At 58.0% G+C, this 19,569-nt stretch overlaps 9 protein-coding genes across 9 annotated transcripts; 5 read left to right on the top strand and 4 right to left on the bottom strand.

Moving 5' to 3' along the window:
- The first annotated feature begins 592 nt into the window (after positions 1-592).
- Positions 593-2,837, top strand: BKA78DRAFT_26381 (uncharacterized protein). The gene has a single exon (XM_066885444.1). It carries the CDS (start codon positions 677-679, stop codon positions 2,744-2,746), a length of 2,070 nt encoding a protein of 689 aa, XP_066740197.1. The 5' UTR covers positions 593-676; the 3' UTR covers positions 2,747-2,837.
- A 1,920-nt stretch (positions 2,838-4,757) lies between these two features.
- On the bottom strand, positions 4,758-5,351 carry BKA78DRAFT_256483 (coiled-coil domain-containing protein-domain-containing protein; the record flags this gene model as incomplete). The annotated part of the gene is made up of 1 exon (XM_066885090.1): positions 4,758-5,351. One exon carries the CDS (start codon positions 5,349-5,351, stop codon positions 4,758-4,760), a length of 594 nt encoding a protein of 197 aa, XP_066740196.1.
- Positions 5,352-5,828: 477 nt separating this feature from the next.
- BKA78DRAFT_256933 (S-adenosyl-L-methionine-dependent methyltransferase) lies at positions 5,829-7,478 on the top strand (the record flags this gene model as incomplete). The annotated part of the gene is made up of 1 exon (XM_066885139.1): positions 5,829-7,478. One exon carries the CDS (start codon positions 5,829-5,831, stop codon positions 7,476-7,478), a length of 1,650 nt encoding a protein of 549 aa, XP_066740195.1.
- Positions 7,479-7,640: 162 nt separating this feature from the next.
- Positions 7,641-8,693, bottom strand: BKA78DRAFT_355784 (NADH-cytochrome b5 reductase 1; the record flags this gene model as incomplete). The annotated part of the gene is made up of 4 exons (XM_066891965.1): positions 7,641-7,790; positions 7,837-8,371; positions 8,415-8,496; positions 8,540-8,693. The coding sequence occupies 4 exons, from the start codon at positions 8,691-8,693 to the stop codon at positions 7,641-7,643; spliced, it is 921 nt and encodes a 306-aa protein (XP_066740194.1).
- A 409-nt stretch (positions 8,694-9,102) lies between these two features.
- BKA78DRAFT_256934 (uncharacterized protein) lies at positions 9,103-9,690 on the top strand (the record flags this gene model as incomplete). Its single annotated transcript, XM_066885140.1, has 1 exon — positions 9,103-9,690. A coding segment is annotated over one exon (588 nt), but the record flags the coding sequence as incomplete, so codon positions are not given.
- Positions 9,691-9,890: 200 nt separating this feature from the next.
- On the top strand, positions 9,891-10,944 carry BKA78DRAFT_355782 (uncharacterized protein; the record flags this gene model as incomplete). The annotated part of the gene is made up of 2 exons (XM_066891964.1): positions 9,891-10,353; positions 10,448-10,944. The coding sequence occupies 2 exons, from the start codon at positions 9,891-9,893 to the stop codon at positions 10,942-10,944; spliced, it is 960 nt and encodes a 319-aa protein (XP_066740192.1).
- Positions 10,945-14,416: 3,472 nt separating this feature from the next.
- On the bottom strand, positions 14,417-15,847 carry BKA78DRAFT_256534 (uncharacterized protein; the record flags this gene model as incomplete). Its single annotated transcript, XM_066885095.1, has 5 exons — positions 14,417-14,597; positions 14,645-14,994; positions 15,144-15,219; positions 15,325-15,394; positions 15,451-15,847. The coding sequence occupies 5 exons, from the start codon at positions 15,845-15,847 to the stop codon at positions 14,417-14,419; spliced, it is 1,074 nt and encodes a 357-aa protein (XP_066740191.1).
- A 114-nt stretch (positions 15,848-15,961) lies between these two features.
- BKA78DRAFT_322859 (Endonuclease/exonuclease/phosphatase) lies at positions 15,962-17,301 on the top strand. Its single transcript, XM_066889151.1, has one exon. The coding sequence runs from the start codon at positions 16,004-16,006 to the stop codon at positions 17,288-17,290; it is 1,287 nt and encodes a 428-aa protein (XP_066740190.1). The 5' UTR covers positions 15,962-16,003; the 3' UTR covers positions 17,291-17,301.
- Positions 17,302-17,465: 164 nt separating this feature from the next.
- On the bottom strand, positions 17,466-19,522 carry BKA78DRAFT_298608 (ABC transport system ATP-binding protein; the record flags this gene model as incomplete). The annotated part of the gene is made up of 2 exons (XM_066886933.1): positions 17,466-17,969; positions 18,011-19,522. The coding sequence occupies 2 exons, from the start codon at positions 19,520-19,522 to the stop codon at positions 17,466-17,468; spliced, it is 2,016 nt and encodes a 671-aa protein (XP_066740189.1).
- Between the last annotated feature and the right edge of the window lie 47 nt (positions 19,523-19,569).

Raw genomic sequence — 19,569 nt, 5'->3', positions numbered from 1 at the left:
GCCTCTTCACTAAGCGAAGACATTTGCCTGGGCGGCTATGGAAGGTGCCAGTGCCTGTGACTCGGAGGTTGACGATACCGCGCACTATCATCCCCATGCCTTCCTCTTTTTTCCCATCTGCCCTGTGGGTGAGAGGCACAGTCCAATCTTCACTGGTCAATGTTTCCCAAATCCTGGTGGGCCCCTAGTTATGAGATTTTGATTCCCAAATATGCGAGTTGCAGGTCCAGGGCCGGCGGCTATTGAATGGTTTTGAGCGTTTACGAGGAAGCTGTGAGGAGGTGGCGTTGGTCATGCTTGTGGAACTTGGCCCCGGCTATGCGAAAATGGAACATGTGTGCAAGATGATCCGGTGATTGCAAGGTGCGGCGAGAAGATGCGGTTTTGCCCTGGATGAGGTCGGAGAGGCCACGACTTTTCCACCAGTCAGTCGCGGTCAACGACTCCGAATCGAGAACGACACCTTGTACAACCAATCAACCGCCAGCGCGCGTCTGTCGCTTCTGCACACAGTCATCCTGCGGCGCGGTAAGCGCTGGAGCGTCGACCTCTGAACGGCCATCTTCTCACGCGTCGTCTCGCCACACCTCGCAACTGATGCTGCAAGACGCACGTCGCCTCATCCAAGTCGCGTTTGCGCGCGCTTCTTTCCCGCAAACTCAACCTCATCATACGAATGACCATGGCTTCTGGAGAAAATTGGGATCCGAAGGAGTTCCTGTTGGGACGCTTCTCGCGCACTATTGATCCAAAAGACCTGGATCGGAGGCTGCAGCGAACAACCACTCCCCGACATGCGTCTCCTGAAAACATTCGTTCGCCGACCTCATGTGATCAAGCCACGCCTCCATGGTCTCTCTACGACTCGGTGAGAGACTTCCAGCACATAGTGGCCTGTGAGGAGCGGTCTCGTAAGGCTCTCGAAGACCACGGCTGCCCCCCATGTTGTCCCGATGACATCAATTATCCCTACGAGGACGATCTGGGTGACTTTGAAGCAATCGTAAAATATTGGAAGAGTAAGGGTCATCAAGAGGTCATGTGGATGCAACTTGAAGATTGGAAAGCATTCTGCAGGTGGCGTAAAAATCGCCGACCGCAACGCTTCAGAGCGCCTGCGTTTGACGCGTACCTCGACGAACTTCGTCAAAGACGCAAGAAATTTGGCCTCGACGGTGAGGTAGGCTTAAAACGCGAAATTAAAGAGCAAAATCCGCTGGAGAATTGGGTGGAGTTCCAAGACTACCACCATCAGATTCACGCAGATATCGAGAATGACATCGGCCATCAAGATGCGATAGAGGGCCATAAGGTCTTGTTGCAATGGATTGAAGAACAGCGCAAGACCTTAGCACAAGAATTCGATCCCAAAGAGATCTCGAAGGCTTATGGACGAATGTTAGCGCGCATCGAGCTTCCTCTGGATCTTGGTCTTCTGGACAAAAAATTAGAACAGGCAAGAACTCCACGTTACGTCTCGCCTGAGAATTTCCGCACGCCGACTCCATCCGATCAAGCAACACCGCTCTTCGTTGAAGGACTGTCAACCCTTCCGAGAAATTCGGATATCGAGCAAGAGCAAAGAAAAGAGCTCGAAGACCAAGGCTGTCCCCCCTGCGTGCCGACAACAATACAGCACCCTTACGAAGACGGACTCGGGAACTATGGAGGCATTGTAAGGTGGTGGAAAAGCGTTGGCGAAAGATTGATTCTCTGGTCGCAGCTTCAAGATTGGCAAGAGTTTTGTGAATGGCGCCAAAAATGGCGACCGCAGAGCCTTCCAGAATTCCAAGACTATCTGGACAGATTTCGTGAAAGGCGCAACACGTTCGGCCTCCAAGGCGAGGCCAACCTGGAGGTTCAGATCAAAGACCAAACGCGCCTGCAGAATTGGATCGAATTTCAAGACTACCACCATCAGATGCACGCAAATACTGAGGAAACCGAGGAGAACCAAGATCATCAAGACTACCACGAGATCTTATTGCAATGGATTGAAGAACAGCGCAAAATCATGGTTGCCGAAGAAGCAGCGTCGGAATCAGCGACAAGACCAATCGCGCCTCTGCGAAAAGGAGAGAAATCGTTTCGCAAAGGGCCTCGGAGGAAGTTGTCGTCGACCGCAGAGAGCCCATCCAAAAAACGCCGCAGCGAGTCTCCAGTCGAGGAGGAAGTAGACGAAGAGACGGAAGCGCGACCGCGGAAGAGCAGGCGCACCAACAATGCCAGCAGCAAGACGGCTGCAAACGACGCTCGTCGTGTCCAACACGAACGCCCCGACGAGACTCGGACTACCGTCCCTCGCCGCCGCGCGACTCGACGTGGACAGGAATATGCCGTAGCACAGGATGAAGCCGCAACCACCGCCGCTCCACGTCGCAGCACTCGCCAACGCCAGCAAACCACGACCAAGCCGGCCCAGGAATCGACACAGGCAAAGACGATGAAGAAGGCAGAGAAGAAGGCAGAGAAGAAGGCCTCAGCCAGCGTCAAGCCCGCCACAACGCGCAGCAAGCGCACAACAACTACAACATCATCCGCCGGCCGCAACCCGCAGCCCAAAAACAAGAAGACGACCAGCAAGGCCGCAGAAACAAACACAGCGGCTAAGGACGGTGACGCCGCCAAGTCCAAATCCAAGTCCCAGTCCAACAAGCCAGTGCCAGCGCCAGCGCAACAGCAGCCGGCCAACACGCGCCGCAGCACGCGGACGCGGACACAGACGCGCGCAAGAGGGGCGTATTGACACGACTTGACAGCAGCCAGCCCAGCCCAGGCCAGCCCAGGCCTACCCAGTCGTCTTGACCACCAAACCCATTCATTCATAGACAGCAGAAGCCACCGTAGCGGAACGGCAGGGGCAGAAACAGACACCACACCTGCTGCTCGAAGTTCGTCTTCACATCTTTCCCGTCCCGTCCAGATGAGATGGCGCGAGGAAGTGCGTCGTCCAGCGTCCGGCATTCGCGCTCCAATCACCAAACAACACAGACGGGCCGGCTCTCGACCGGCATGAGGACTACTACTCCGTCTCTTTCACTCTCGATGCCCCTCTCTTCCTCTCTTCCTCTCCTCGCCAAATCCACCCACCCCACCCACCCTACCCACTTACTTGCTGCATTTCATCTCATTTCATCTCATACTATCCCCTCTCATCCCCTCTTATCGCATTCCCTTGCATCCACCTCGTCCATAGGCTCGGCGGGCGGGCAGGCATTTATCCCGATTGCTCCCCCCTCCATCTGACATCTCTCCTATTCCCTATTTCATGTTTCCCGTTTGCTCTTCCTTCTTCCTTCCAGATTGTCCAGCCGGGTCCATCCGGGGGACATGCTGGTTATGCATGCATGCATGCATGCATGTCGCACATGTCGATTGTCTGTTCAGCCCGTGTTTTTGCCTTTGCTTTGCTGTAGTCTGTTTACTTTGTTGCTTGCGAGGAGATGGACGGAGAGGGGTCTAGAAGGGATGAGATAACTACAGCAGCAGCAGCAGCGGAGCCATCAGCCACGGTTAGTATTCCTATAGCATAACGTCATTGTCTTGTCTTGTACAACCACAACACCACCGCGCAGACACCACAGCACTGGCGACAGATACACAGCCAGACAAACACAAACGCCTCACCAAATCACACCTCTTTCCCTTCCCTTCCCTTTCCTTCCCACTCCAAACCAAACAAAAACCAATGCCATACAAACTCCAGCTGTCATCGTCTTTGCATTTATTTCGATTTCATTGACTTTTGACATGCATATGTACATGTCTATATATGTACAATGTACAGCACACAGCAGCGCAAAATTTTTTCCCTGCCCAAGCAGCTACACACACAGCTTCAGCTTCTCCCCGCACTCTAAAAAGGCATGGGTGGCATCATCGAATGCTGCGCTGCTCTGCTCTGCTCTGCTCGTCTCGTCTCGGCTCCTACAACCACGTGCTACTACTGCTACCGCTACTGCTGCTACTGCTTCAATCTCAGTGTTCCAACAAGTCCAAAGGGGGAGTGGTCGTGACAGGAAGAAAACTTAGTAACAAGTAAAAGGAAGGAAGGGAGAAGGAAGGAAGGCCAAGATAAAGCGCTCATGTAATAAAAAAGATTTTGCCAAAGGAGAGGAGGCAAGAAAGATGAAGAAAAAGGAGGAGGTGCGGAGGTAGGTGGTAGTGGTGGTATCTCTCTAGTAACTTGGACGAAGAAGGCTCAAATGTAAAATAGGATGGTGAGAAGATGGGGGTAGGTAGGGGGTCGTAATGCAAAATGCAAATGTTGATGCCGACGCTGCTGGATGCCGTGATTGATGATGATGCCTCGCCTCGCTGAAATGATATGCATGAAGCTCAACTACTGCGGTAGCTATGTCGTCTTGGGGCTCATCCGTCGAGCCCTGGTGCGGGAGAGGAAAAAAATAAGGGTCCCCATCGTGGCGCAGAGCACGTGGTCGTCATGCCCTGAATGTGACGGGCCTGATCGTCAGGGAAGTAAGGAAGGCGATTGATTATTGGCGGACGACAACGCGGGCGGCGCTTCAGTCAAAAAGCTGCACCTTGACAAACGACGGATGACGGCATTTTTCGCAGCCAACGTGGGTCGCAACGGTGACGGTCTCGGACGCATCGTCATCCACACCATGAGCGGCTCCGCCGTCCATGCACAACGCCGGCCTTTTCGACTGCTGCGAAAACAGGTCGTGGTCCGACTGGCGCTTGACGGCGCGCGATGTCGTCGACGTCGACACCGACCCGCGTCTTGTTGATTGTCAAAAGTCCTGGACGCCCGTCTCGCCCGTGATTCGGGGGGAGCCGGGGCCCGAGTGCACCCAGGCGGGGGTTTGGGCGTCGAAGTAGCGGTCGTGGGCGTCGCGCGTCTCCTCGGCCACGTCGTCCCACTCGTCGCTCTCGTCGACCTCTTCGTAGCGGAAGTCGCGGTCCTCGCCGCGCAGGAAGCGCTGCGTCATGTCGTCGCGCCAGCGCGCCAGGCCCTCCTCTTTCGTCATGGTCGCCAGCTCGTCGTTGTCGTCGTCGAGGATTTGGATGTCGCCGTTGGAGCTTCGCCGCACGGCGACGCTGCTGCCGTCGGGGTTTTGGAGGGCGGCCAGCTTGGCCTCGGAGCGCAGCAGGTCGGCCTCGAGCACGCCGCTGTAGCCCTTGGCGCGGCCTTCGGCTTCGCGTTCGGCGGGGGTTTGGAAGCGGCGCACGAGGCGGTCGTACAGCAGCGGGTCGGCCAGCTCGAGGCCCGAGTTGAAGTATTCGGGGTGGGTGTCGAGGTAGCGCTTGCGGCGGTTCTTGACGCGGATGCGGGCGTCTTGATTTTGTGGTGGGGAGGCGGACGACGAAGAGGTATCGATCTGCATGTGGTCGGGGTCGGGTTGCATGCTGTTTGGGGGGTCGTCTGGGGCGATGGTGCGGTCGAGAAAAGGCATGTTGTTCGGGTGAGGAGAGAAAAGGAAGAGGAGAGGTTGAAGGTGTTAGGCGAGGCCGGTGGAGACGGACACAGGACACAGGCCGGTGAGTTGGGTGTGAGTTGCGATGTGCGAGACGAGAGCCTCAACCGGCGACGGTGATGTCAATCAGGCCCACCCACCTGACCCCTGCATATGCATCTGCATCTTCAACACCACACCATGGCCGACAACTCTTCCTCTACTTCCTTTACTTCTTCCGTCCTTCAGTCGTTTCGCTATTTCTTGTCCTTTCTGCACATGTTTTACCGCATCCTCTGCTGTCGTTTTTAACTTTTCATCTCCGCCTGTTCCGCCCAGAGTTCCGCCAGCTGTCATCTTCTCTTCTATTTAAACTCTCAATTCCTACTTCGCTCCGGTGCTGGCACCATGGCCAAACAAAAGACTACCCGCAAGCCCAAGTCGGCAACAACGACATCAACAACAACCTCCATCGCCAAAGCCTCTGCTCTCCTGGTCCTCGCCGGCCTCAGCTCCGCCGTGTCTCAGCTGACCCTCTCGCCCGTCTACGGCAGCATCCCCGCCTCCATCTGGCACTCCAAGGCGCTTCTCACCGTCGTCGTCTCCATCGTCGCGGCCAAAACCATCTTCAAAAAGAGCCTCAATCCCCGCTGGATCCCTCTCGTCGCCTTCTGGAGCCAGCCGCTGCAGGCGTTGCTATTTCGGTACTCGAGCTCCCTCGGCGCCGCCTACGGGCCCGTCGTCACCGAAGCTTTGACCCTGTTTCCCGCCGTGGCCCTATCCGTCTACTGTGCCATTGATCTTCTCCCGCCGTACCTCTCTCCACTGGCCTTTGTCGTCTTGTTTGTCGAGAAATATGCCGCTGCGCTACTGCTCCCTCTCATGGGGAGCAGCCCTCTCTTCACGCGGTCCGGGCTCTCATTGCTAGTCGCCGCTCTACACGCAGCCGTGTCGCCCTCTCTGCTGCTCGTGCTGGTCCTGCCCGCCCTCTTCCACACCGTCAGTCTGAACCCGCACTTCCCCAGCAACTTTGCCGTCGCCAACGACGCCCTCGCCGCCCACAACTACACGCTGCTCGAGCGCCACGAGTCGCTGACGGGCTACGTGTCGGTGCTCGAGTCGCGCGAGAGCCAGTTCCGCGTGCTGCGCTGCGACCACAGCCTGCTGGGCGGGCACTGGATGGTGACGCCCGCGCGCATGGAGACGGGCCAGTGGCACCCCGAGCCCATCTACTCGGTCTTCGTGATGCTGGAAGCCGTGCGCCTCGTCAAGACGCTCCCCGCCGACCAGGAGCGCCCGGACGGCGCCAAGCGCGCCCTCAACATCGGCTTGGGGATTGGGACTGCGCCGGCCGCCCTCGTCAAGCACGGCATCAACACCACCGTCGTCGAGCTCGACCCCGTCGTGCACGCCATGGCGAGCAAGCACTTCCACCTGCCGGCCAACCACACGGCCGTCATCGCGGACGCGGTGCCGTGGGTAGCGGATGCGGCGGCGTCGCAGCCCGGCTCGTTCGACTACATCGTGCACGACGTGTTCACGGGGGGCGCGGAGCCCGCGGCGCTGTTCACGGTCGAGTTTCTGCAAGGCCTCAAGACGCTGCTGCGGGCCGACGACGGCGTCGTCGCCATCAACTACGCCGGCGACCTGGCGCTGCCGACCACGCAGCTCGTCCTCAACACCATCCACGCCGTGTTCCCGTCCTGCCGCATCTTCCGCGACAGCGAGAAGCAGCAGAAGCCGAAGACGGACGTCGAGGGCAACCCTCTCCCCGAGGATGACACGGATTTTATAAACATGGTGCTCTTCTGCCGCCCCGTCGCCGAGCCCATTCGCTTCCGCCAGGCCGAGGAGCGCGACTACCTCAACAGCATCGTCCGTCAGCGCATGATGGTGCCCCGCGCGGATTGGGAGGTGCCGTTTACGCCGGACGAAAAGTTGGGTGTTTTGAGGAAGGGAGGGGAGGACGTGCTCGAGAAGGGGCACGAGAAAAGCGCGGTCGAGCACTGGGGGATCATGAGGACGGTGCTGCCACCTAGCGTGTGGGAGTTGTGGTAAATGCTGTACAATCAAATCACTTGGCCGCCAAACAAAAATCATATTGTGCATGGTATCATGGCATCATCTATATGGTTCTGTACTTTTGTCACGCTCCGTCTATCGTGCTCCGACATCGGCGCCTCGTGCAATGTGTTTTGATCGTCGACAGCCGACGTCGCACTAAAAGCAAAAGACTTGGTCCTCGAGCTTGGAAACGGGACGGGCCTTGGTGTAGCCCAGCGACTCGGTGGCCTTCTTCATGGCCGAAACCATGGGCGGAGGGCCGCAGATGAGCACCTTGACGTCGGCGGCGGGACCGGGGAATTTTTCCTGAAGAGGTCAGCAGATGGCGCCAATGGCGAGCTGTTGGACCTACCTTGAGCATGTCGGCGGTGACGAAGCCAACGCCGCCGGTCCAGCCCTCGGGAGGGTTGTTGAGGACGTAGTGGACCCTGAAGCCGGGGTCCTTCTTGGCCAGGGCGTCGAGGTCCTCCTTGAGCAAAATGTCGTCGGCGTTGACGTTGGCAAAGACGAGGTCGACCTCGGTCTTGTCGCCGGCGCTGCGGCCGCGCTCAATCGCCTTGATGATCTGCAGCATGGGCGTGATGCCGGTGCCGCCCGCAATCATGCCAAAGTGGCGCACCATGTTGGGCGTGTAGACCATGGCGCCCTTGGGGCCCTTGACGCGGATCTTGTCGCCAATCTTGAGCGACGCGACATACTTTGAAATGTTTCCGGTGGGGTACGCCTTGATAAGCAGGTCGACGTGGCCGACGTCTTCGTCCGAGGATACGGGCGTGTAGGAGCGAACGATTTCCTTGGTCTGCCCGGGGAGCATGGAGCCAATGGAGAGGTGCTGGCCGATGGGGAGGCCGAGGATGTCGGTAGGACGGGGGAGGGCGAAGCGGTAGCTATTCAATCAGCACAGAACTTGGTAGTTGGCAATTGACTTACATGGCCGAGTTGTGGCTCAGGACCGTCTTTTCCGTCAGAGGAATCTCTTGGAACGCGTCGGGCTTGAGGAATTTGCGCGGTTCTGTTTTGTTAGCTGGAGCTCCAGAGGGACGAAGTGGACTTACGGTTGTTAAAGATCTTCCACCCACCCAATGCCGCCGCAATGAGCACGGCAAAAGGCGCCCATTCCTTCTTGATGATGAGGGTGCCGACAATGAGCAGCGCCGACGGAATGTAGACGCCGTGGACATAGCCGGGCGACAGGGCAGAGGTCGACATTGCGGCAACAATTGAAGTCGAAGACGTGCGACGACGATGGAGCTCGATGATGATGGCGCTGCCGGAGAATAAATACCTGGCTGGCGTGAGGTGACGACGTTGAGGCGAAAAGCGAGCGCGTGGGGAAGAGAGGAACAGTTCCGCCCCGATGGCCGGCGCTTTTTGGTCAAAAGAGGCAAGGAGATCCGCACAACGCCCAAGCTCCCGCGCACCATTACCCTACCTGGCGTTTACAACAACAACATCAACTCCTACAACCTCTCCACCATGCACGATTCGATTGAAGCTTCTGGAAATACAATCCCGGATCTCGAGGCCTTTTACGCCAATGCCACCCCTCAGCAGATGCTCATTCAAAATCCACATTTGAGCGTAAGCACCCGCCATGTTGCATGTACCCTGCTGACCACTTAAGGAACTGGACCTCCACATTCTCAGTGCACGCTCCGACGACGACTACTCACCACACACCTGGACCGACCTGCAATCGCTCGTCGGCGCCAACTCGCTGGATCTACTCACCCGCTACCCCTCTCAACTGCGCGCCTATCTGGTCTGGACGCACCGCATCAGAAACGAACACGGCTCCCTCACAAACTACATCCTAGCCCAGCGCCTGCACTGGACACCGCTGCCGGGCTCACCTCCACGCTTCGCAACCAAAAACAACACTCCCTTTGCCGACCGCGCCGACTATGCCATTCTCCAAAACGACTGGCCGTACGGCATGGAAAAGGGCATTGCTCATTTCTGCGTCTGGCTCAAGACGCCGCTCGCCATCAAGCCGGAAGACGGCGACTTGACCGACGACGCGCGCCGCACGGTCGAAGACTTTGTGACGCGCGAGTTCCGACAGGCGGTCAGCGAGCGCCAGAAGGGCGACGCGGTGCTGTGGTTCAAGAATTGGGTATCGCTGCAGAGCGTCCGGGGCGTCGATCACGTGCATGTTCTCGTCAGGGGTGCGAGTGCGGATGTTTTGCAGAAGTGGATGAATTAGACGTGGTCAGAAGAGAGGAGAGGTTGGTTTTGGTGGAGCGTGTTTCTTTTGTCTACTGTTACGACCCACACATTATGACACCCTGAAATGAGCCGCAGCATCCTAGACGAACTATCATTTTTCTCGCGCATTTCTTCTGGTGGTGGCATCTTATATCACCCTGCCAAATAGTCCTCCCCGTTCCTCTCAACCGCATCGTCATGGTCGACATTTCCAACAATGGCCGGGAGCCATACCTCTTCATCACGACGAGCCGGCCTTCAATTGCCACGTCCACGGAAATAGCAACATCCCTATCAGAAGTGTACGACCGCACCCAGCCTCTCGACGTCAACGGCTTCCCAGCGTACACTTCCTCAGAGCTCGCCCTCCTGCTGCGCGAAGCCAACCACTGCTACCGCAACTTCGAAGCACGGCGCAAATACAACAAATTCTCGAAGCCATGGCTGCGATTCCCCGCCCTCTGGCGCCTCCGCATCCTCCGCATCTTCCTCGACTTTTACGACGAGCCCGCCTGGGAGCGCAGGCTGGAGCCCATCGACTACGACGACCCCAAAGGCATGATGGGCCACCCACCTCGCGCATCCGCAAGTTCTGGGACGGCACCGAAGCCTTTTGGGAGCAGCCCGACGTGCGCAAGGTCCGCGGCCCGTCGTCTAACGAGTACGCCGCCGAGCTGGTGCGCAGGGCGTACGGCGACGGCGACGACGCGCCGCTGGAGGGAGAACGAGATGCGTTCTTGCTCGCAGACGCGCAGTGGATGCAGCTGCCCGGGGCGCGGGCGCGTGGGTAGAGGTCGTGGCCCAGCGAGCGCCGGAGCGGCGGGTTGCGACGTGGGACCAGGCGCAGGCAGTCGACTTCATCGGGGAGCTGGACATCTTGCACGACCCTACCGAGATTGAACGGGTTCGCCAGAACGCGGAGAAAGCTAACCTGCCGTTGCCCGCCTTCCTCGATTCCACACACCACGTCTTTGCGGACATCAACGCCTTCATGGACGCGGCCGACGCGGCGTGTCGCTCGCACGGCGCCGCCGCCGTCTCGGCCAACCTGTGGCTCTGCTTTGCTAGCTACGCGCTGCGCTGGTGGATCGCCTGCGAGGATGCGGAGCGCGAGCGGCTGCTGGCGAGCGCGTGTATGGACGAGTGGCGTACGGTGCTACGAGATAACGCGACGCACCTCGCCGACTGTGATTGCAAAAGCGGCGATGGGTATCTCTATTGTTGCGGTAAAGTTGAGCCGCCTGGCTTTTGAGGGCGTTGCTGTGTGGGGGAGGGGCTGGGAGCTGGTTTGTCGCTGGAGTTGACGCCGCCCGCGGGAGAGGGAGGAGAGGCAGAGGCGGCCGGCTGGAGGATTTGCGTTGCGGGAGGAGAGGGAGCGGTGGCAGGGAGTGAGTAGAGGGACAGACGGCCACGGGTTGACTGTGGTGATTGTGTGGAAGAGCTAGCTGGCAAGGCCACACATGTAGGTAGAAGTGCCCATCACTCCTCCACCACGCACGCCTACTCTACATACCCAACTTACTTACCCCTGAAGCGAGGCATGTCTCCATTCAACCAACCACATAGTACAACAGCAAATGCAACTAACTCCACCTCTTCACCCTCTTCTCTGTCTACCTCTCCTTCTTCCTCTTGCTGATAGCTGACAACCATCACCATCACTGTCACCATCCCTCCCCCTACTCTCTTCACCCCGAAGAACAGCCTTGCGATGCGTGCGTCCGATTGCTTGTGCCGCTGCTGCTGTGACACCGGCCGTCCGTCCTGGCGTTCTTCCAACCGTTGCGGTTGCGGGTGTAGGTGTGTGAGGCCAGGGGGCAGGGGCAGGGGTCAGAGGCAGGGGTCAGAAGGCGAGGAGTCAGAAACGAGTAGAGGTATAGTTAGGAGCAAGTGGACAAAGCAGTCCCCTCATGAGTCATCGTCTCGTGCGCGGCGCTCACTGCAGACAACCGAAAACAAAGCCCATCTGCCTCGTCTCGTCCAGCAGGAGACGGGATGGACGGGAGCGAGGTGGAGGACGGCATCTGCTTCGTCTGGGGGACGTGGTAGTGGTAGTGGTGGCGAGTTTTAGCTTTCGTATGGGCAAGAGGAATACGCTGCGCACAAAACCTAGGGGCGAAACGTCAAAAGAGCAAAATGATGGATGGCGGTGGGAATTGGGATTCAAACAAGCGCTTGTCTGAACCTGGACCTGAATGAAGGTGGTGAATGTTTCTAGTTCACTAGTTAGCCACCTACCGCGAAAGAGCTGCGGATTTGGGGGAATTGTAAAGGAGGGGAGGGTAGTGGAGGGGAGAAGGAGCGAAAGGGGAGAGGAGCGGGATGGAAGGGCTAGATGGTGTTGGGTGATGGTGTTGTTGGTGTTGTTGGTTTGGTGGATCGAGGTTGACTGATACTGACCAGCACCACCATCACACCGTGCTCTTCGTGCCATCGTTGCGTCCTAGCAGCTGGGTATTGTATCCACAGGTAGCTAGCTAGCTAGCATTCAAACAAAAACGACCTCCACCCCGCTCAACAACGACGCCTACTATTATTGCTGTCGCTTTCGCTGCCACAGCGTGTGTGCATGCGACGTGGACATCAAAAGAAGAAGAGCAAGCAAGCAAGCCCAGTAGGAATCGCCGCCGCAGCATCAAGTCCACCAAAGTCTCTCTCTCTCTCTCTCACTCACCACACACCCAGCGCAAACCCCGTCGGCCCCCTCCCTCCCATCGCATCCTCCACGCCCATCCATCTCACGTTTATATTCCAAAAGTTCGCCCCCCCTACCTTCAAGGACGCTGGCGTGCGTCGCATGGGTTCGTCTTGGTGGCGTGCCGGCAGGAGGTGGTGCCTTTGGATCCGTCTCCTGTGATCGCCATGACCATGAGTTGAGAGTTTGATCCGCGTCAGGTCCGATTTCTTTTTTTTCTTTTCTTTTATTTTCTCTCTCTTTTCTTTTTTCTATTTTTTTGGGGAGGGGGGGCTTTGCCGATGGTCAATCAAGAGAGAAAGCAGAGGGCAACAATGTTTGTAGATGGGCAAGATGGCAATGCCTGGCAGACAAGACGCCACTATTCCCAGAGCAATGGAAGCTGCAAAGCCAGCTAAAACGCCGCAACGCCGCAACGCGCAGACCCAATACACGCAGACATTTCCGCCAAAACGCATCTCACGTCGAAGTGACCTCCCGGTCCAACCTTCTACCATAGCATCTCCAGTCACCAACACAACCTGCATCAAAGACATGGAAGACGACACAGACGCGCAGATCCACTTAGGTAGGGAGATTCTCGCATCGCCCGGTCCAGCCATCACTATTGCTGTTCATACGAAGGACGAAGAGCACATCTGTAGCTGGGGCCATTACATCGACTCGTAGTCCACGTCAGTCTGTCAGTCTGTCAGTCCCTCAGTCCATCAGACAGTCACTCTACATTTCGACACAAACCAACAAACCAACAACCAACCAACCTTACTTCAACAAGACCAGCCAGCCCAGCGCACACCAGACCGCGCATTCAAGACAAAGGACACAGAAAGATCAAGATACTAACCAGCCAGCTAGGGCATTGGGAAAGCTCTGTTGTTGGTCACGCCTACAACTACCAACAACAAAAGACACAGAAAACGCTCCATCGGAATCCACCCTTTTATCTACCTCGTTGGCAGCAACTACACACTTTACACAGTAAAGAGTTAGCGGCAAGGAACAACACAAGAAACCAAATGAAAAAACAAGGACAAAAACGAAGACCACAAGTCGGCTCTCACTCACACTCACTTGCACTTTACCTACCGCTCGCCAAACATGAGCTGCTCATCGCCCACATCCTCCTCATCCGGGCCTGCCTCCTCCATCTCCCCTCCCCAAACACCACCACCACCCCCACCCCGCTCATCATCGCCCCACACGCTTCCTCGGGCCCTCCCCTGCGCTAGCGTCGGTCGGCGCCACGGCGGGGTGAGACCGCACGCGGCGGGGAACACAAGCGAGGCAGCGGAGTACTAACTACTAACTAGGCGAGCCAGGCGAGGCGGGCCAAGGGGACGCCGCGCGGGGCGGGATGACGTACGTTTGCGGCGGCATGCCAAACCTTTTTTTTTTTTTTCCCTTTTTCTCTTCGTTGTGATTTTTTTCATTGCCCGTCTGTCAGGCGGCTACGAAGTGAAGGCGGTCGTCGCAATATCTAGCAAGCAACAAGGATCAGTAGCAGTAGTAGGAGCAGTTGTGAGATCCATGCATCAGATATTCCATTCTAGCCAGCCATCCAGCCAGCTCGAACAAGAAAGAGAGCTGAATCTACAAGGGGGGAAAAAAATGTCTACTGTGTTGTGTTGGATCCAGTCCATGGTGATCTATTGGTAGAGGTAGGTGTGTTTGTTTTCATCGATTGCTCGTGTGGCTATACCCAGACCCAGACCCAGACATCTCACTCCCTCCCTCCCATTCCCATCCCGTGACTCATTGATTGAATTTAGTAGATTGCCCTTCTTCCATGGTCAAAAGAAAAAAGTGAGAGCGAGGAGGCTTTCTACCTCCTCCTCCAACACCCTTTTGCCGTGGGAGCGAGCCAAATTTTTCGTGAGACGCCTGCCTGCCTGCATGTCCGAAGAGCAAACCCAAGAGGCCGTGTCCAACTCCACGCGCGCACGAGGAGTGATCGCGCCACGCGCCGCGACTTGGCAGGCCAGGAAAACCGTGTTGTGATTGTACAGTGTGGCTTCTGAGGAATGGCAGCTTAGGTGACGGTGTAGCCACCGTCAACGCGCAGCTCGGCGCCCGTGACGTAGTTGGACGCGTCGCTGGCGAGGTAGGTGACTGCGCCCATGAGGTCCTCCGGCTGGCCCATCTTGCCCTGGGGGATGAGGGAGATCCACTTGTCGCGGAGGTCCGGGTTCTCGTCGAGGATCTTCTTGGTGCTGCGAAAACGTCAGTGGATGCTCTGCAGCGGATGTTGAGCACTTACAGGGCAGTCAGCATGTAGCCGGGCGAGATGCAGTTGACGCGGATGCCGGCGTGAGCCCACTCGACGGCCAGCGAGGCAGCCAGGTGGCGGACAGCAGCCTTGGCCGCGTTGTACGGAGCCTGGGGCTGAGGAACGTTCACAATGGCGCCAGACATGCTGCCAATCATGACGATGGATCCAGGCGCCTTCCTCTCCAGCAGGTGGCGCGCAACGCCGACAGCAAAGAGGTATGTGCCGTCAACATTGACACCCCAAAGCTTCTGCATGCGGTCATGCGGGTAGGAAATCGCGTCAAAGTTCTCAGTGAAGCCTGCGCTGGTCACCAGGTTGTCGATCTTGCCGTGCGCAGCCTATATACAATGTCAATGGCGTATACAAGAATGCGGAGAAGGATTGCGGGGAAAATGTAAGGGACGGGTAGCTTATAGCTTCGTGTGAGTGTGATTGCTCAGGTGAAGCAAGCTGAGGCAAGCCCCAGCCAGCCAAGCATCAGACGTACCAAAACATCGGCAATCGCAGCATTGACAGAGTCGGGGTTGGAAACGTCTGCGTAATGGGCCGTGACAGTCGGGACGCTGCAACCATTGTCAGCTCAGCCCAGGAATGCACGTCGCACAATGAGGGGCACACCCGACTCGAGTGCGGACTCTCACGATGTGTAACAAGGGATGGGGACTTACACGTCGGTGTGGTGGTTTTCCTTGCGGAACGTCTCCATCAGGCCCTTGGCCGAGCGCTCAGCCTCCTCCTCTGTGCGGTGTGAGCGGATGCCAGCCAGTACTATGGTGGAGGACGAGGGCGCTTACTGTGCATGTCGACAATGGCGACATTGGCGCCGCTGTTGACCAGGGCTTGGGCCATGACGAGACCGAGACCGCGGGCGCCGCCCGTCACGATGCCGGTGCGGCCCTCGAGCGAGAAGCTGGCCAGCGTGCGCTTGAAGTGCCATCCGGCGCGACCCTGAGCCGGGCGGCTGGAGGGCAGGTATTCTTCGCCGGGATATTCGTAGCGGACGGACTCGTCGGTGCGGGCAAACTTGCCGCCCTCCTCGACGTCGACCGTCTGGTCGGCAGCTCCGGCGTATTTGGCGTCGTCCTTGGGCGACTTTTCGGCACGCTGGGGCGTGATGGAGAAGAAGCGCTGGGCTGGGCGGAGGTATGCAGAGCGTGGGCGGATGGCCCTGGTGAAGGTTGGGCGGAACATGATGGAATGAATTGGAGAGGTGCGAGGTCAATTGGTGATGGGGAGTGAAGAGAGTTGGAGAAGTGCGGACGAGAGAGAGGTGGAAGAGGTGGAAGCCCAGGGAGCTGTCGACGGGATGACGTTTTGGGTGTTTCGCTGCCCTACCCTACCTCCCACATGCACACCCCGGTCGCCTGGCGGAATACCCAAACAAGCGCCTCGACAACATCCTCCACCTCCAACTACATCACCATGAACATCTACCTCCTTACCTGGAATCTGGCCCGCAATCTCGTCGACCCTCGCCAGCTCGCCGTCGACTTTTTCCGTGCTGCTGCCACCAACAACAACTCGTCCTCGTCCTCGTCGTCCTCAAGCTCCACACCGGTGCTCCCTGACGTCATTGTCCTGAGCCTGCAAGAGATCGCCCCAATCGCATACGCCTTTCTCGGTGGCCACCAGCTGGACCCCTACCTCAGCCGCATCGTCGAGACGCTGCCGCTGGCCGCTCAACACCACGGCGCCGCCCCGGACTTGTATCGTCATGTGCTGACCGAGACGCTGGGCCTCACGGCCATCATGGTCTTTGCGACGCCCGCCGCGGCCGACCGCATCGCCAGCATCCAGACGGCCGGCGTCGGCGTCGGCCTCTGGGACATGGGCAACAAGGGCGCCGTTGGAGTCCGCATGGCGCTGCGTCGTCCCGAGCTGGAGTTGACCTTTGTGGCCGCCCATCTGGCGCCCATGGAGGCTGCCGTCGCCCGCCGGAATGCAGACTGGGAGGCGATAGCGCGGAATCTGGTTTTTGAGGACTCGGACGACGGCGAGGACAGCGACGACGACGACGACAAGCAGCACGGCATCTACTCGCCCACGGCGCGCGTCTTTGTCGCCGGCGACCTCAACTACCGCACGCGCGACGCGCCGCCCTCACCAACCGACCACCACACGTTCCCGCAAGCCGACGCACCCCCGGACTCGCCGCGACACCACTCGCTATGGCTCAAGGGGGACCAGCTTGCGCGCGAGCGGGCGGCTGGCCGCGTACTACACGGCTTCGACGAGGAGCCCGTCACGTTTGCGCCGACGTACAAGATTTCGTCGCGAGGGGGCTGGGCCAAACACCGCTTCCCCAGCTGGTGCGATCGGATCTTGTTCCTCGAGGGCAGCGGCGCCGACGTGCACGCCTACACGTCTCTGCCTGCGCTGCCGTCGTCGGACCACGCGCCCGTCGCCATGTCCCTCTCGCTCAATCCCAAACTGCCGCAGTCCGATCCATCCCACCCGCGCAACAGGCCGCCATTCCCGCTGAACCCAGATAGGCGGCAGCGGCGCGAGGCGGCGAGACGGAAGGAGGTCGTCGTGGGCGTCTTGGCGTGGTTGGGGTTGACGTGGGAAGGCAACGCGGTTGTTGTGGCCGTGGTTGTGGGGTGGGCGGCCGTCTACGGCGTTTGGTATCGTTAGGACAGCAGGTAGGATGCAGTGGAGAAGAGTTTAAATTCAAGTCGAATGCGCTGGCTACTACTACAATGCCTTGATCGCTGAGCCAATCGCAATGCTCCTGTTGCCGGCTATTCTTTGGCCGTGCATGCTGCTCTTGCGATGGGAATGTGAGAAGAGAGGTGCAGAAATAACTACCTCACTTCTGCACCTCCTCCTTCTTAACCTCACCATCAACCTCGACATCCTCTACATCCTCGGCCTCCATCTCCACGGCCTCCATCTCCTCGGCCTCCATCTCCTCTCTCTCGCTAACCCTGGGCCCACGCTCCCCTTGAACCACCTCGCCCCCGTTAATCTGCCACTCCATCAGCCGGGCAAACGCGCCGCCGCTCTGGCTGAGCTCCTCAAACGAGCCCTCTTCGGCCACGCGCCCGTCGTTCCCCAAGCACACGATGCGGTCGGCGCGCTTGATGGTGCTGAGGCGGTGCGCGATGCTGATGGTCGTGTTGTCGCCGCGCAGCAGCGCCGTCACCGCCTGGTTGACGAGCGTCTCGCTCTCGGCATCGAGTGCCGACGTGGCCTCATCCAAGATGAGAATGTCTGGGTTTTTGAGCAGCGCCCGCGCAATGGCGATGCGCTGCTTTTGGCCTCCCGAGAGCTGCGTGCCGCGCGAGCCGACGCTGGTTTCCAGACCGTCGGGCTGTCTTGTTAGCTTCGTCTTGATGAGAGAGGGGCACTTACAAAGTCGCTGATGAATTGGCAGTTTGCCTGGCGGGCGGCGGCGATGATTTCGGCCTTGGTTGCGTTGGGCTTGCCGTAGGCAATGTTTTCGGCAATGGTTCCCGAAAAGAGGACGGGTTCCTGACCCACGAAGCCAATCTTGCGCCGCAGCTGTTTGGCGTTCATGGTCGAAATGTCTTTGCCGTTGATGGTGATGCGGCCCTGGTTGGGCGTGTAGAATCGGAGGAGTAAGCTGGCGACGGTCGACTTGCCGGCGCCGCTGGGGGCGACGATGGCTACGTTTTTGCCTTCGGGGATCTCAAAGGTCAGGTCGGAGAAGATGTTGACGGCGGGTCGGGTTGGATAGCTAAAGTCGACGTGCTCGAAGCGGATGGGACCGCGAGCCGATTTGACCGGGTCGCCAACTGTTGGGGGTAGTGTAGGGTTGCGGTCTTGCAGTTCAAACAGACGGCTGGCTGCTCCGACACCTTTCATAAGTTCGGAGTAGAATCCTGATAGACCAAACATGCTAGAACCGGCGTAGGCGGTGTACATGAGAAAGGAGGAGAGGTCTCCAATGCTTATGGCGCCGGATTTGACCATGCCACCACCGACGTACAGCACGGCGAGAATAGTAAAGTTGCCCATCAAACCGGTACTACCGAAGAATGTGGCTGCAACAATTGCTTCTCTCTTTCCAAGATCGAATATCCTCTTGACCTGGCGGTTGTAGCGGCCGACTTCTTGAACTTCTCCAGCAAAGGACTGGGTTGTGCGGACGTTTCCCAACCGCTCCTCGGCAATCTTGGTCAAAGTTCCAAGGTTCTTTTGAATCTTGCGACTAATATTGCGCATGTAGCGTCCAAACAAAAAGGCCGAAACAGCCACGGGCGGAAACATGATACCAAGCACTCCCGTGAGCTTTAGGGAAACCCAGCCCATCATGCCGAGACCGGCTGCTCCACTGACCAAAGATCGAAGTCCATCCGAGAGGTTTTGCGTGATGCTCTTGCCGACAATGATTGTATCAGATCCAAGGCGGGAAATCAAGTCTCCCACCCTGTTGGCATCGAAGAATTCAGCGTTTTGAATCATCGTCCGTCGGTAGAGCTGGGAGCGCAGGCGCGCAACGACCCTTTCGCCGACTATCCGGAGAAGAATGATGCGTCCGTAATTTGCTCCAGCCCCGAGGACGAGGACTCCGGCGAGGGCGGTGTAAAACGTGGTGACGTCCAGTCCGAACAGCAGTTCTTTGTCGCCTTGGGATGTTGCAATGTCGATGATCTTGCCAATGGAAAAGGGAATGGCCATGGTGACGGCCGACGAAGTCAACAAGAAGCAAAAGGCAATTCCAAGCGTTTTGGCCTCTGGTCTTGCAATCTTCACCAGCCGCAAAATCTCCTTGAAACCACCTTGCCGTGATTTTCCTTCGCGGCTCAGTTTTGCGCTTAGATCAACCTTGGCTGCCTGCGCGGCCTTTTCCGATTTGGAGAAGCCTTCATCTTCCTCTTCCGCCTTCTGCAGCTCCTTCATCTCCTGCTTGTACGATTTGTCGGCATATTTTGTAGAGGCGGAGAAGG

This window comes from Phyllosticta capitalensis (genome assembly GCF_038381095.1).
Source record: "Phyllosticta capitalensis strain CBS 128856 chromosome Unknown BKA78scaffold_10, whole genome shotgun sequence".
NCBI lineage: Eukaryota > Fungi > Ascomycota > Dothideomycetes > Botryosphaeriales > Phyllostictaceae > Phyllosticta > Phyllosticta capitalensis.
The sequence above is the reverse complement of the archived record's forward strand: the minus strand, read 5'-3'. Positions and strand labels throughout refer to the sequence as shown.